Source organism: Scyliorhinus torazame, chromosome 5 (genome assembly GCF_047496885.1).
Source record: "Scyliorhinus torazame isolate Kashiwa2021f chromosome 5, sScyTor2.1, whole genome shotgun sequence".
NCBI classification, from domain to species: Eukaryota; Metazoa; Chordata; class Chondrichthyes; order Carcharhiniformes; family Scyliorhinidae; genus Scyliorhinus; species Scyliorhinus torazame.
This window is the reverse complement of record NC_092711.1, coordinates 253,223,882-253,240,900: the sequence shown is the minus strand read 5'-3', so window position 1 is coordinate 253,240,900 and position 17,019 is coordinate 253,223,882. Positions and strand designations below refer to the sequence as shown.

Below are 17,019 nucleotides of genomic sequence, written 5' to 3'. Positions count from 1 at the left end.
GTATCCTCCATGCCTCCGAAATTCGACACTCCTCCGTTGAAATGGAAGCCCAAGCCATTGTTGAGGCTGTGCGACATTGGAGGCATTACCTGGCCGGCAGGCAATTCACTCTCCTCACTGACCAACGGTCGGTTGCCTTCATGTTTAATAACACACAGCGGGGCAAAATCAAGAATGGCAAGATTCTGAGGTGGAGGATCGAACTCTCCACCTACAACTACGAGATCTTGTACCGACCGGGGAAGCTCAATGAGCCCCCAAATACCCTATCCCGCCGTACCTGTGCCAGCGCACAAGTAGACCGACTTCGGGCCCTCCACAATGACCTCTGTCACCCGGGGGTCACCCGTTTTTTTCACTTTATCAAGGCTCGCAACCTGCCTTACTCCATCGAGGAGGTCAGGACCGTGACCAGGGACTGCCAGGTATGCGCGGAGTGCAAACCGCACTTCTATCGGCGCGACAGAGCGCACCTGGTAAAGGCCTCCCGCCTCTTTGAGCACCTCAGCATCAACTTCAAAGGGCTCCTTCCCTCCACTGACTGTAACGTGTACTTTCTCAACATCGTTGACGAATACTCAAGATTCCCCTTTGCCATCCCATGCCCTGACATGACCTCTGCCACCATCATCAAGGCCCTGCGCAGTCTTTTCACCTTGTTCGGGTTCCCCACCTACATCCATAGCGATCGGGGTTCCTCCTTCATGAGAGACGAGTTGCGTCAGTTCCTGCTTAGCAAGGGCATCGCCTCCAGCAGGACGACCAGCTACAACCTCCAGGGCAATGGACAGGTGGAGAGGGAGAATGCAACGGTCTGGAAGGCCGTCCTCCTGCCCCTACGGTCTAGGAGTCTCCCAGTCTCCTGCTGGCAGGAGGTCCTCTCCGATGCACTCCACTCCATCCGGTCGCTCCTGTGCACTGCCACCAACGAACGTATGTTTGCCTTCCCCAGGAAGTCTACCTCCGAGGTCTCGCTCCCATCCTGGCTGACAGTTCCAGGGCCCGTCCTCCTCCAGAAGCATGCAAGGAGTCGTAAATCAAATCCCCTCGTCGATATGCCTACGTGGCACATCATGACGGGCAACAGGACACAGTCTTCCTCCGGGATTTGGCACATGCAGGTTCCTCAGCGACCATCACCACCACCCACCACCCTACACCGTATTACATGTAATGTGGTAAACCACTGCTTGATGGCTCCGCCTTCCCTCGGGCTCGGTATAAAGGTGGCTGGTCTCCGCCTCTGCCCCAGTTCGGGATCAGGGAGGCCAGGAAGCTTTCTGTTTAGCTTGTGTTCATTGATGGCACATCAGTGGGCTGCAAAGTTAATGTAGTCAGCTGCCGGGGCATACAGGGCATTTGTAACCTAACAAATGCAATTGTGGACTGTAACTTGTATAATGCAGCACAAGTCCCTGCTCAAGCCCTGGAATGAACGATGGCATAGATGTTCAGGACTGTGGTGACGTTTGCGGCCACTGGGCGTGGGTGTCCTCCTCCTCCATGGGTGACAAGTCCACGTGGATGTGGCACAGTTGGCGCACTGTCTCTTTGTTGAGACGGAATCTCCTGCGGCACATGCTGTTCGTCATCTCCTTGACAGACCAATGACTCTTATACACCTTGGGCCGTCGCTGGTGTCCCCCTCTAGCTCCTCCTCGACTTGCCGGACGGCAGGGTCTTCAGGGAGTACATTGGGTGCCACCTCCAGCTTGCAGCGACACTGCTACCTTCTCCGGCATCTGGCCGCTTGGTCTGCCATCAGCACCGCAAGAGCATTCTCTTCGGGATCAATGCCACCATCCATAAGGAATTGGAGAAGGAGAGAGACCAACAATCAGTTATGGCTTCCACCCCGGGACCCTCAAATCCCCCAAGACTCCCCCACCCTTACGTGTCCCACCTTCTCTGAGTGCCATCCACCGAGCCTGCTGTGTTGGAAAATCTCACTCTGCACACACACTGTGGCTACAGCAGGGGCCCCTGAGCCCAGACCACAGACCCCTGCTGGGAACATTACGGAGACCGTGCTCAGGTGCCCTTCCCTGATCCACACACTCATCCTTTGGTCACGAGGATATCCCCAGTGCTGAAGCCCAGCTCTTGAGTGTTTGGTTGTTGGCTGCTGCCTCTATGGTGCTGGCACTTCGAGAGTTCAGGTTAACTGTTCAGGCTCCAAAGTTTGATTGAAATGCGATGCAATAATCATGTCTGAGACATGGCATGTGTACCCATGAGACTCCACTAGAGAATATTTTATTTATTAAACAGTCAAAGGTAACAAAGATTTGAAAATCAACTACATAACATTCCACAAATCACACAAACCATTAAACAACAAGGAAACGTCACCGTTCCATATTGGTACCAATTTAAAGCTATACCAGCTCACAATAAAAACAAACACACGGTCTCACCCCTCACAGGTTCCTCAACAGAAATGGATGATAAGCCTGCGAATGTATTAACATGTCTGGAACTTTGTCACTTAATTTTGGGTGGGATTCTCCAGTAATAGGGTTATGTCCCCATGCCTGCCATAAAAGACGCATGAATCACTCTGGACTTAGTAAGGTCAGGGTGATTCTGCAATTTGCAGAGGGCTAGCAGGGCCCCGGCATACTCCTCGCAGCTCTGGCTGCCGATATGGGGTCCTGCACTTCTGGTCAGGTGTCCGCGCACGCGCACGGGGGCGGGCTGTGTCAGCCACCCTGCGCGACATGGCCGGCCCACGCCGCAGAGCGACAGCAAGAAGGTAGGCCCCCCCCCCCAGATCACGCGTGCCCACGGATCGGTGGCCCCCAATCAATAGCCTGGCCGTCCTGGAGGCCCCCCCTCCCCCCCCCGGTGAATGATCCCCCCGCACCCCACCAGGGCGGCTGTAGACTGAGTCCGCAGCCGCCACGCCGAGTGCCCGCCATGAGAGAACCACACCGGCGGGAACTCGGCCAGCTGCACTGGGAGAATCGCCAAGGGGGCCTTTTTCAATGGCCCCCGACCGCGCCGCGTGACCTGCGCACGCCCAATTGGCGGCGATTCTGTGGGGACCACAGAATCGCGGGAGCAGCGTCGGACCCGATCACTGGTCTGACATCCATTCTCCGCCCCCGTGCTGAGCGCGATTTCGGGGCGGAGGCTCGGAGAATCCCGCCCTATATGTCCATCAATGTGTGACTTGTTCCACGTATCAGTGCTATTCTCCATCCAGGAGCCACAGCTGTGCAGACCCTATGGGCAGCACGTTAGCAATGTGGTTAGCACAATTGCTTCACAGCTCCAGGGTCCCAAGTTCGATTTCCGGCTTGGGTCACTGTCTGTGCGGAGTCTGCACATCCACCCCGTGTGTGCGTGGGTTTCCTCCGGGTGCTCCGGTTTCCTCCCACAGTCCAAAGATGTGCAGGTTAGGTGGATTGGCCATGATAAATTGCCCTTAGTGTCCAAAATTGCCCTTCATGTTGGGTGGGGTTACTGGGTTATGGGGATAAGGTGGAGGTGTTGACCTTGGGTAGGGTGCTCTTTCCAAGAGCCGGTGCAGACCCGATGGGCCGAATGGCCTCCTTCTGCACTGTAAATTCTATGATTCTATCACACAGTGAAATCTCGCTGGAACCAAATTCTGACATCCAAGTATTCCACTGGCGCTCAAGGTGCAGTTGACCATCCTTGACTTCCAGCATGTTTAACCCACAGTGATATGCCAGTTACATGCAACATTCAGCACACTAACAAAAGCATCAGCAATCTGCAAAAGCATTTCTTCAATGGCGTCATCTGGTGGTCCATTTGGAACAATGTCGCGCACCAGGTCCCACAGCGCCTTCCTGCTTCAAACTGGATTGCCTTCTGGACTTGTATACGTCACCCTGAGCCTGGTGCTCCAGGACACAGATATCTTAGAAAAATCTGTCCTTATTTCCGGCTACAGAGAAGGAAGGAAACAGCAACAGCAGCCTCCAGGCATCTGCAGCCACCAGCAGGAGCAAGCAACAAATACAACCTTTAGCTGTGAAGTGCTCTCACAACTAACAAGACCAATTCCTTATTGGCACTAGCCTTCAGCCGTGAAGCTAGAGGCTGCTCACATTCAAAGGGAGCTAAAATGACGTTCAGCATATAACCAAGAACAGGACTCTGGAAGTGTTTGGTAAGACAGACAGGCAGTAGCTATAGTTGCCCCTGTTATCCACAATATTTAAAGATGGCTTGAAGACCTCACAGACAAAAGGCCCCTCAACCCCCCCGCCCCCTCCCCCCCCTACCCCACCAGCCCTGGCCCAGGGGCGGCCCCTGCACCCCTTAAATCCCCGCGACCAAACCCCCACCCACCCGAGGGGTCCCGCATCCCCCGAGCACTGGGCAGCAGTCCAGTGCCCTTGAGCTGCATGGCTGAATATGGAAATGGCTACTCACCTCCTCAGTTCCCTTCAGTAGCTAATGCGCCATCTTCACGTTTTTAAAAAAGAGCGCGAATTGGGGCCTGTGTGATTTCTTGCTGGGGAGCCGGTTAATTCCTGGGAGGCCGTTACATTTGCCTTCAATCTCACTAATCAGGTGGCAATTAATGCAAGTCGGGGTCAATGATATGGTCGCCATATTTGGGCGTGATTCCGAACTCGCCATTTTGAACGGGCCGGTTAGATAGCAAACTGATTCGAACCTGACACAAATCTCAATTTTGACCTTTCCCGCTAGTTAACCGGTGCACCCAGATCCACGCCAGACGCAGTGCGGTGGTTAAATCGCACTCATTTTCACACAGTGGTTTGGATCTGGAATGCACTGCCTGGAAGTGTGGTAGAGGCAGGTTGAATTAAGGCATTCAAGAGGGCAGTAGGTGACTATTTCTATTTAAATAATGTACAGGGTTACAGGGAAAAGGCAGGAGAAGTTAGAATGCTCATTTGGAGATCTGGTGCAGACATATTGGGCCAAATGGAGGACTTCCGGGTGCGGCGATGGCCAGCTAAGTCGCACGTTTCGGCAGCTCCCGGTGGAACGGACTTTTGGGCTCTTAATAAGAGCCCCAACGGCAATTTTAACGGCTAAAAGCACTGTGCGGTAAACCAGAAGGGAATCCCCCCTGGACACGGATGGAAAAAGGAGAGGAAAGGGCCGGATTGCGGTGGATCCTTTAGAGCAGCGGCAAGGAAGGCAAGCACAAACCAAGATGGCGTCGGAAGGTGGCAGTTTAATATGGGGCCCTGAACAACACGAGTTCTTGAAGCGCTGCGTGGAAGAACTTAAAAAGGAGATGAAGAAGGAGCTGTTGGCCCCGATATTACAGGCGATTGAAGGGCTAAAGGATGAGCAAAAGACCCAGGAGCAGGAGCTTCGGGTCGTGAAGGCAAAGGCTGCCGAGAACGAGGACGATATACAGGGCCTGGTGGTGAAGACGGAGATGCACGAGGCACACCATAAAAGGTGTGTGGAAAGGCTGGAGGTGCTGGAGAATAGTGCGAGGAGGAAGAATTTAAGGATTCTTGGTCTTCCCGAGGGTGCAGAGGGGGCGGACGTCGGGGCATATGTGAGCACGATGTTGCACTCGTTAATGGGATCGGAGGCCCGACGGGTCCGTTGGAGGTGGAGGGAGCCTATCGAGTTATGGCGCGAAGACCGAGGGCTGGAGAAATTCCCCGAGCCATAGTGGTGAGATTTCTCCGATATAAGGACAGAGAGATGGTCCTCAGATGGGCAAAGAAAACTCGGAGCAGTAGGTGGGAGAACGCGGTGATCCGCGTATATCAAGATTGGAGTGCGGAGGTGGCGAGAAGGAGGGCGAGCTTTAATCGGGCCAAGGCGGTGCTTCATAAAAGGAAGGTAAAATTTGGAATGCTGCAGCCGGCAAGACTGTGGGTCACACATCAAGGGAAACACCACTACTTTGAAACGGCGGATGAGGCATGGACATTTATTGTCGAAGAGAAATTGGAATAAGTGGGTTATAAAAAAGAACGTTTGAGACAAAGTGGTGGGGCGAATATGGGGGGCGAAGAGGGGGGAAAAAAGGGGGAGAGATGATTTTTAAGTTGTTAATCCTGCGACCCGGTAACTTTTCTCTCTTCCCCATGTTGTGGGGGAGGGAGGGAGGGAGGTGGAGGAGCTGGGGGCGTCGGCCATTGGGGGCGGGGCCAAAAGGGAAGCGCGGGCTTTGTTCCCGCGCTATGATAATTATGGCGGGAACAGGGAAGCAGGAAGGAGGGGGCGTCGCACAGTGCGAGCCGAAGTCACGGGTGGAAGCCGAGGTCGGCCAGAGTTTGCTGACTTCTGGGAGCAACATGGGGGGTGCAATTACGCTAGTGGGGGATCTAGCGGGGGGGAAGGGGGGTGGGGAGGGTTAGCTGGGTTGCTGCTGCTGGGGAGAAGGGGGAGCTGGTATGGGGTGGGGTGGGCGGGGTGGGGGGGGCGCCGCCTGGGGGGGGACACAGCTACGTGGGAACCGGGTGAGGAGCTGGATAAAAAAAGGGGATGGCTAGTCGACAAGGGGGGGGGGGTAAAGAGCCCCCCAACCCGGCTGATCACGTGGAATGTGAGAGGGCTGAACGGACCGATAAAGAGGGCACGGGTACTCGCACACCTAAAGAAACTTAAGGCAGATGTGGTTATGCTACAGGGGACGCATTTGAAACTGATAGACCAGGTCAGACTACGCAAAGGATGGGTGGGGCAGGTGTTTCATTTGGGGCTAGATGCGAAAAACAGGGGGGTGGCTATACTAGTGGGGAAGCGGGTAATGTTTGAGGCAAAGACCATAGTGGCGGATAGTGGGGGCAGATACGTGATAGTGAGTGGCAAATTACAGGGGGAGGCGGTGGTCTTAGTGAACGTATATGCCCCGAACTGGGATGATGCCAACTTTATGAGGCGCATGCTAGGACGTATCCCGGATCTAGAGGCGGGGAAGCTGGTAATGGGTGGAGATTTTAACATGGTTCTGGAACCAGGGCTGGACAGATCGAGGTCCAGGACCGGAAGGAGGCCGGCAGCAGCTAGGGTGCTTAAGGACTTTATGGAGCAGATGGGAGGAGTAGACCCCTGGAGATTTAGTAGACCTAGGAGTAAGGAGTTTTCGTTTTTCTCCTATGTCCACAAAGTTTATTCACGGATAGACTTTTTTGTTTTGGGAAGGGCGCTGATCCCGAAGGTGACGGGGACGGAGTATACGGCTATAGCTATTTCGGATCACGCTCCACATTGGGTGGACTTGGAGATAGGGGAGGAAAAAGAACAGCGTCCACCCTGGAGAATGGACATGGGACTATTGGCGGACGAGGGGGTGTGCTTAAGGGTGAGGGGGTGTATTGAAAGGTACTTGGAACTCAATGATAATGGGGAGGTCCAGGTGGGAGTGGTCTGGGAGGCGCTGAAGGCAGTGGTTAGAGGGGAACTGATATCAATTAGGGCACATAAAGGAAAGCAGGAGGGTAGGGAACGGGAGCGGTTGCTGAAAGAACTTCTGAGGGTGGACAGGCAATATGCGGAGGCACCGGAGGAGGGACTGTACAGGGAAAGGCAAAGGCTACATGTAGAATTTGATTTGCTGACTACAGGTAATGCAGAGGCACAGTGGAGGAAGGCACAGGGTGTACAGTACGAATATGGGGAGAAGGCGAGCAGGTTGCTGGCCCACCAACTGAGGAAAAGGGGAGCAGCGAGGGAGATAGGGGGAGTGAGAGATGAGGAGGGAGAGATGGAGCGGGGAGCGGAGAGAGTTAATGGAGTGTTCAAGGCATTCTATGAAAGATTATATGAAGCTCAGCCCCCGGATGGGAAGGAGAGAGTGATGTGTTTTCTGGACCAGCTGGAATTTCCTAAGGTGGAGGAGCAGGAGAGGGTGGGACTGGGAGCACAGATTGAAACGGAGGAAGTAGTGAAAGGAATTCGGAGCATGCAGGCGGGGAAGGCCCCGGGACCAGACGGATTCCCAGTTGAATTTTATAGGAAATATGTGGACTTGCTGGCCCCGCTACTGATGAGAACCTTTAATGAGGTGAGGGAAAGGGGGCAGCTGCCCCCGACTATGTCAGAGGCAACGATATCGCTCCTCCTAAAGAAGGAAAAAGACCCGCTGCAATGCGGGTCCTATAGGCCCATTTCCCTCCTGAACGTGGACGCTAAGATTCTGGCCAAAGTAATGGCAACGAGGATAGAGGATTGTGTCCCGGGGGTGGTCCATGAGGACCAAACTGGGTTTGTGAAGGGGAGACAGCTGAATACGAATATACGGAGGCTGCTAGGGGTAATGATGATGCCCCCACCAGAGGGGGAAGTGGAGATAGTGGTGGTGATGGATGCCGAGAAAGCATTTGATAGAGTGGAGTGAGATTATTTGTGGGAGGTGCTGAGGAGATTTGGCTTTGGAGATGGGTATATTAGATGGGTACAGCTGCTGTATAGGGCCCCGATGGCGAGCATGGTCACGAATGGACGGGGGTCTGAATATTTTCGGCTCCATAGAGGGACGAGGCAGGGATGTCCTCTGTCCCCATTATTGTTTGCACTGGCGATTGAGCCCCTGGCCATAGCATTGAGGGGTTCCAGGAAGTGGAGGGGAGTACTCAGGGGAGGAGAAGAACACCGGGTATCTCTGTATGCGGACGATTTGTTATATGTGGCGGACCCGGCGGAGGGGATGCCAGAGATAATGCGGATACTTGGGGAGTTTGGGGATTTTTCAGGGTATAAATTGAACATGGGGAAAAGTGAGTTGTTTGCATCCGGGAGCAGAGCAGAGAAATAGAGGATTTACCGTTGAGGAAGGTAACAAGGGACTTTCGGTAATTGGGGATCCAGATAGCCAAGAATTGGGGTACATTGCATAGGCTAAATTTAACGCGGTTGGTGGAGCAGATGGAGGAGGACTTTAAGAGATGGGACATGGTGTCCCTGTCACTGGCAGGGAGGGTGCAGGCGGTTAAAATGGTGGTCCTCCCGAGATTCCTTTTTGTGTTTCAGTGCCTCCCGGTGGTGGTCACGAAGGCTTTTTTCAAAAGAATTGAGAAGAGTATTATGAGTTTTGTGTGGGCCGGGAAGACCCCGAGAGTGAGGAGGGGATTTTTGCAGCGTAGTAGGGATAGGGGGGGGCTGGCACTACCGAGCCTAAGTGAGTGCTACTGGGCCGCCAATATCTCAATGGTGTGTAAGTGGATGGGAGAAGAGGAGGGAGCGGCGTGGAAGAGATTGGAGAGGGCGTCCTGCAGGGGGACTAGCCTACAAGCTATGGTGACGGTGCCGCTGCCGTTCTCACCGAAGAAGTACACCACAAGCCCGGTGGTGGTGGCTACACTGAAAATTTGGGGGCAGTGGAGACGGCATAGGGGAAAGACGGGAGCCTCGGTGCGGTCCCCGATAAGAAATAACCATAGGTTTGTTCCAGGGAGAATGGATGGGGGTTTGGAGCATGGCAAAGAGCAGGGGTAACACAATTGAGAGATCTGTTCGTAGATGGGACGTTTGCGAGTCTGGGAGCGCTGACGGAAAAATATGGGTTGCCCCAAGGGAATGCATTTCGGTATATGCAACTGAGGGCTTTTGCGAGGCAACAGGTGAGGGAATTCCCGCAGCTCCCGACGCAGGAGGTGCAGGACAGAGTGATCTCAGAGACATGGGTGGGGGACGGTAAGGTGTCAGACATATATAGGGAAATGAGGGACGAGGGGGAGATCATGGTAGATGAGCTGACAGGGAAATGGGAAGAAGAGCTGGGGGAGGAGATTGAGCAGGGGCTGTGGGCTGATGCCCTAAGTAGGGTAAACTCATCATCCTCATGTGCCAGGCTAAGCCTGATACAATTTAAGGTGTTACACAGGGCGCATATGACTGGAGCACGGCTCAGTAAATTTTTTGGAGTAGAGGATAGGTGTGCGAGATGCTCGAGAAGCCCAGCGAATCACACCCACATGTTCTGGTCATGCCCGGCACTACAGGGGTTTTGGGTGGGGGTGGCAAAGGTGCTTTTGAAGGTGGTGGGCGTCCAGGTCGAACCAAGCTGGGGGTTGGCTATATTCGGGGTTGCAGAAGAGCCGGGAGTGCAGGAGGCGAAAGAGGCTGATGTTTTGGCCTTTGCGTCCCTAGTAGCCCGGCGCAGGATATTGTTAATGTGGAAGGAAGCCAAGCCCCCTGGTGTGGAGACCTGGATAAATGACATGGCAGGGTTTATAAAGTTGGAACGGATTAAGTTCGTTCTAAGGGGGTCGGCTCAAGGGTTCACCAGGCGGTGGCAACCGTTCGTCGAATACCTCACAGAAAGATAGAGGGAATGGAAAAGAAGAAGACAGCAGCAGCAACCCAGGAGGGCGGGGGGTGGGGGGGGGGGGGAATCAGAAGGACTCTCAGGGATGTTATTGTATATGCATAGGTATTTGGTATATGTAATTGTATATTGGATTGTTGGATTGTATTTTTGGAGAGTATTTATCTTGGACAAGGCAGTTGCCATTTAGTTTTGTTTTTGATTTTGTTCATATATTATTTATTTATTTGTTTAAAACTGGCCATTGTTATTTATATTGTTTTATTGATGTATAAAGGAAACACTATGTACTGTTATGTTTGGCCAAAAAATCTTGAATAAAATATATTAAAAAAAAAAATATTGGGCCAAATGGTTTCCATCTGCACTGTAATAATTCTGTGATTCTGTAATTTATCATTTTGATCATATTGAGGAATTCAGACTCTTCTTAAATTAGCAACTTGTTGAACAATGTTTAATGGAGACATCCCTTCAGAAAATGACTAGGGATGGGCAATAAATGCTGGCCTAACCAGCGACGCTCCATATCATAAATTAATAATAAACGTTTAAATCTTGTTACAGCAGAAGGGAAGTCAATGGTCATTTAGAAAAACTTATTCGGCCTCTTTCTGTCCTATCCTCCAATTTATGTGAAAATAGACTGATAACATTGAATAAATGAACTCTCTGAGCTGAGCTTTTCAAATAAACTTTTAGTAAGACATTATTTGCAATAAAGTGCAGTACAGTTAAACACGATAATCATTATACTGATATTCAGCACACAACATTGTTGAAATAGAGATTTCACTAATAAGCTTTCCAATTAGCTGCTTGATAGAACAGAGTTTGAGTATTGTTTAAAAAAGAACATGCTGTTGAAGCTTTTCAAATTGCACTCATCATGACAGAGGCAAGAAAGCCAGATTTCAAAGGAAGCAACAATTTATACTACATGAGAAAAGGATGTTGATTGTGAGGCTGGAGAGCTCTGATTGGTCAAGGCATTACCATGGCGAATGCACCAGGGAGTTAATTTTTGGTATTCTTGCATTTGTCCATGTGTTCAAGACGGAAAACTTTGCCAGCATGTCTCTCTTTCCAATTAATACCATCTGAGCTACAGCATCATTTTAAAGTCACTAAAAATAAAAGTTTTCCACAGACTGCTGAGTGGAGGGAGAACATATAATGTGACCTGTCCACTGTATGAAAACTGGCAGAGGAACTGAAATTCATAATGGAATAAATTCAATGATCCCTGTCCTAGAAATCTGACGCAGGAGACCCCGGAGATTTTATTTTCACAAATGGATGGGATTGGGAGGATGAGATAATTAATCAGTTCCTGTACCAATTGTGTTGGATCCACCCAGTTGTCAGTGTCCATATTTAATTCCCTTCAGATACAGAGTGACATGATTGAAGCAGGCATTAGAGATCAGAGGCAGATATCGGAGGTGGGAGGTAGGGTTGTGGAGGGGGAGGTGGAATAGAAGGCAGAGCCCAGGGTAAGAAGTGTAGGAAAGGAAGTAGCAGGAGGGAATGGGTTGAGATGTTAGGGATGAATCCCCACCGGGCATCATCACTGGCTCCTGGAGGATTTGGAGGATTCAGCTCAGGCCATGTTCACTCATCAGGCAAGTATCTCAACAACAGGAATTCCTAACTTCCCAAACAATTGGCAAGTGACTGATTCCAGTTGGTAAAGTTGGAACTGCCTTGCCGTGAATCAAAGGTTACTGAGGAGGGATTTTCTCACGGAATGGGCTGATGAATGAATAGGGAAGCGTTCTCAGTCAGGGAGGGGCAGTGAGGATTGTAGATCTGGGCAATAGTCAAATCCATCTGATTGGGTGGGGAGTGGTATTGAAAATGAGCATTTTGGGTGTTTTATCTTGAGATCATTTTAGAGACTGTAAATGCTCATATCTCAGATTAATGAATACAATGGAAATCTCTAACCATGATTTTTTTAAAATTCTAATCTTCCATTTGATACAATCATTAGAAGAAAATATTTACTATACTGGGTAATTCAAAGGATAGAACTGTGGCTAGCAAATTGCCTATATAGAGAATGATCATTAAGCTTTGAATGCCAAAGTTGGGAGTTTTAAAAAAAAATCTCTGGCTGAAGCATATTGTTTCTGCTCTTGTTCAGGAAGCTGCCTGTGGTCTGGAACTGAGACAAGTAACAATAGTAGAATTGGTTGGAAATCCACCCAGAGTAATAGGACGTATAAAGGAACAGCAGCTTTCTTCAGAAATTGTTGACCAACTCAGGTAAAAGGCTTTTAAACGTGGAATAAATTTTTGATTGATCTGTGAACAAAGTTGGTTTAGATAGCCGAGCTGAACGTTGTAAAATAACCTCACTGCTAGCCTAAATTCAATTCTCTTTCTAAATGCGATCAATTGATTCAAGAAAATCATGGAAAATCCAATGGTAAGGGTTGATTGATGGTAAGAATGATTATTGAATTTTAACCTAATCCTAAACACTAAGAAACAAATACTGGTCTCTTGTGGTCATTCCTTGTCACCATCCTCCATGATTTACAATAAATAATAGGAGGCAGTTTGGTAGCAAATATTTTATATTCGATTTTGTTGAAGAAATGCACTAGCCTCCTCCAGTGGGCAACTGGAGCCAAATGTTACTTGTTACCTTCGTTACAACCTTTGCACGAACAATACTCACACTCTGCTTATGAATTGCAAACGTTGTGTGCCAACTTTATTAACCTCTGCTTATTTTTGGTTTCTTTTGCAGACAGATCTATTACCTATCCAGAATGCACTTTAATGTTGTCTTGATTGACAAATATGGCACAGACAGGGAACGTTATATTCAACCAGTCACATCCAGTGAGCTGTTTCCATTCATAGATAATTATCTACTCCAGACGGAGGAAAGAGCCATCCTACAGCTAAAGGAAAATTTCTGTAATTAAAACTCAAACTTCATCAGCTTTCCCTACATTTACACTCACATCAACTTGTCTTTATATCATGCCTGTAGCATAGTAAAATATCCTAAGCCGCCTTACAGGAATGTTATCAACTAAATTTGACACCATGTAACATCAGGAGATATTAGTGTGGATGACCAGAATCTTGGTCAAAGGGCAAAGTTTGAAGGAGCGTCTTAAAGGAGGGAAGAGAAGCAGAGATGTTTAGTGAGAGAATTCCAGAGCTTAAAGCTTTGGCAGCTGGGGTGATAGCGATGGAATGATAAATATTGGGGATGCCCAAGAGGGCAGAATTGGAGGAGCACAGATATCTCGGAGGCCCGTGGGACTGACTCGTCTTTCTCAACAAATTGTGAAACCTCTGTCTCAGTCTGCAAGTCGATCGATACACGTTCATATCCTTTCCTCAACTCCGAATAGGGCCATTTCCATCATTAGCCTCCCCCCCCCCCCCCCACCCCCACCCCCGGTTTGTAAAACGTACCCAAACTGATTTTCTGTAATAACGATTGATTTTTAATATCTGTAATTGCAGTTATGTAAATGTATACAATCCCAAAACATTTTCTAAATAGGAATTTGAGAAAACATGAAATATGAGATGACTATTTGGCTCATCAAGCCCACTCCACCTGATGAATGATTCGTCACTTGGCAATTCATAGAATCATAAATGTTTCCTAATTTATTTACTGATCTGAAAGACGTGAAGAATCCCAAGGAAAATTCTAGAGAAAACTGTAAACTTTCTGAGAAACTATTACTATCATCTCTCAAAGATAACCTCTGGGATATCAATTTGAATCTACGTTATCCAACATTGCCCGCTTTATGAAAAGATTGACCAAAGTTTTTGACCATCAATGCTGGCACCATTCTTTTTTAATTCATTCACAGAATTTGGGCATCGCTCGCAAGATCAACATTTACTGCCCATTCTAATTGCCTTTAATTGAATGGCTTACTGGGCCATTTCAGAGGGCTGTTGAAGTCAACCATATTCCTGTAACTGTGAAGACACATATAGGCCAGGTGAGGTAAGGGTTTCTTCCCAAAAGGACATTAGTGAACCAGATGGGTTGTCACAGCAATCCTGTATATGTTCACCATTGCTGATACTAGCTTGTAATTCCAGATCTTTTTTAATAACTGCATTTATGTTCCCCAGCTGGTGGGATTTGAGCTCCTGTCTTCAAATCATTAATCTAGGCCTTCGGATTACTAGGCCAGGAACAAAAGCATTGTGCTACCATGTCCCCTATCCTTATGACTGCTTTTCATTTGCTGATTCAGGTTCAGCAATTGTTTTTTTAAAAAATAACTATTTCTGGAGGGAGTTCATTTCCATCTGCTTTTCATTCATGTGTCATTTTGAAAGTGAAATGCTGGGATTTCTCACAGGACCACAGAATTGTTACGGCGCAGGAGGAGGCCATTTGACCTATCATGTCTGCACCAGCTCTCTAAACGAGCATCATGACTTAGTGCCTTTTCCCCTGAATTTGTTCCTATTCAAGTAATCTTATAATGACCTCTTGAATGCCTCAGTGGCACCTTCCTCCACCACACTTCCAGGCGATGCATTTCAGACCAGAATCACTCGTGTGAACATTTTTTGTTTCACATCACATTTGCGTCTTTTGAAAATCCTCTTAAATCTGTGCCCTCTCATTCTTGATCCTTTTGCAAGTAGTAACAGTTTCTCCCTATCTACTCTGTCCAACCAGAACACATTTTCAGAGGGATAATGTTATTAAAACTAACAAGTTAATCTCTTTTGATAGATCTCAATCCCATGCAGCCAGCTTCATACTGTAACAATAATCTTTATTAGTGGCAAAAGTAGGCTTACATTAACACTGCAATGAAGTTACTGTGAAAATCTCCTACTCGCCACACTCGCCAGGAACACTGAAGTAGAATTTAGAATGTCCAATTGACCTAACAAGCATGTCTTTTGGAACTTGTGTGAGGAAACTGAAGCACCCGGAGGAAACCCACACAGACACGGGGAGACTGTGCAGACTCCGCACAGAAAGTGACCCAAGTGGGAATCGAACCCGGGACCCTGGCTGTGAAGCAACAGTGCTAACCACTGTGCTACCGTGCAATCTCTTTCTAAAGTTTGATTTACTTCCAATGTAAATGTAGCCTAAGTACAGGAATATGCTTTACAGACTGGAAGGCCAAAGGCATCAATGTGGGCTTGAAATCCTAAATTTCTTTTGATCAAAATAATTTTAAAATACAAATTTAATTGAACTCAGTCATTGTTGTTCGGCAGACGAATGGTGTTTTTGATAGCTGCTGGACAGTGGTTTCTGGCACGAATCAGTGAATGCACCATCATATTCAAATCAAAAATCCTAAGTTGTTTGATAACCTGGAGGTTGTGATGTTGAGTTACCAGCTGTCTTGGGTCTGACCTGTGAGAAGGGGAAGGCGCAATGAATCATAGTAATTCTTTCGCTGGGGTAAGGTTACCTCAGAATGACAGCATTTAACTCTACAACTTGTTAGGTTTGCAGAGGTTTTGAGCAATTCGAAATGAGGTAGGATTTTTCCACGCAAGAGCTACTCTCAAGGTTTATTTCAAAGTTAAGAGTTAAGCTTGTGGAAAACAGCTTGATTTTTCTGAGGATAGCAAGCACATAATGACTGTCAAGGCAGTGTTTGTGCTGAATACTGTTCATTTATCTATGTGTTAAATAAACTGTCTCCTGTTTTTTTAGCCAAAGTCTCAGTCTGATTGAGTTTCCAATCCATGTAACAAATATGTGGAGAATCAAACATTTCCTGCACACAATACATTCTTGTAAACAGAGTACAATGGAAGGGATTAACTCTATGTCACATTTTAATTTACCTTGATATTGCTGCAGTTCAAAAAGACGTGGTCTAATTTTTGTTAAATGTTCATGGGAGGTGAACATCGCTGACAAGGCCAACATTTATTGTCCATTTCTTACTGCCAATGAGAAGGTGATGGTGAGCCACATTTTGAACCACTGAAGTCCATAAAATGAGTCTACAGCCAAGGTGCTGTTAGGGAATGGGCTCCAGGTTTTGACTCCATGACCATGAAGGAACCATGATATAGTTCCAACTCAGGGTGGGGAACTTGCAGCTGGTCGTCTCCCCAAGCATCTGTTGCCCTTGTTCTTCTAGGTAGTAAAGGCCATGAGCCGACAGAACCTTGGTGAGTTCCTGCAGTGCATCTTGTAGATGGTACACACTGCTGATACTGCATTGGCAGTAACGGGAGTGAATGCCTAAGGTGGTGGACGGGGTGCCAATCAAGTGTGCTGATTTCACCTAAATAGCGTCAAGCTTCTTCGGTGTTGTTGGAACTGCATTCACCAAGATAAGTAGACAGTATTCCATCACAGTCCTGGCTTGTGCCTTGTAGATGGTAAACAGGCTTTGGGGAGTCAGATGGTGAGTTAGTCATTGCAGAATTCCCAGCATCTAACCTGCTTTTGTATCTCAGTACTTATGTAGTTGGTTCATTTAAGTTACTGGCCAATGCTAATCCGAAGATATTGATGTTGGGGGATTCGTCATTGGTAATGCCATTGAATGAAAATGGGAGATGATTAGATTTAATGTTGTTTGACAATTTATTAGCCTAAGCCTGAATGTTATCCAGGTCTTGCTGCATGCAGGCATAGACTTCATTATCTGAGGAATTGCAAATGGAATAGAACATTGCACAACTACAAGTGAACATCCCCACTTCTTATTAGGATGGAGGCACGATCATTGATAAAGTGCCTTAAGATGGTTGTGCCTAGGATTCTGCCCTGAAGA

At 48.3% G+C, this 17,019-nt stretch overlaps 1 protein-coding gene across 2 annotated transcripts in view; it reads left to right on the top strand.

Annotated features, from left to right (window-relative positions):
- The window catches only part of srpx2 (sushi-repeat containing protein X-linked 2), a 122,646-nt gene extending 106,706 nt beyond the window's left edge, over positions 1-15,940 (top strand). For both annotated transcript variants that reach the window (XM_072505360.1, XM_072505359.1), the window contains 2 exons: positions 12,399-12,520; positions 13,011-15,940. In XM_072505360.1, coding sequence (XP_072361461.1) covers positions 12,399-12,520; positions 13,011-13,191 — 303 coding nt within the window. In that variant the 3' untranslated portion in view covers positions 13,192-15,940. The remainder of the gene's footprint in view (positions 1-12,398; positions 12,521-13,010) is intronic.
- The last annotated feature ends 1,079 nt before the right edge of the window (positions 15,941-17,019 follow it).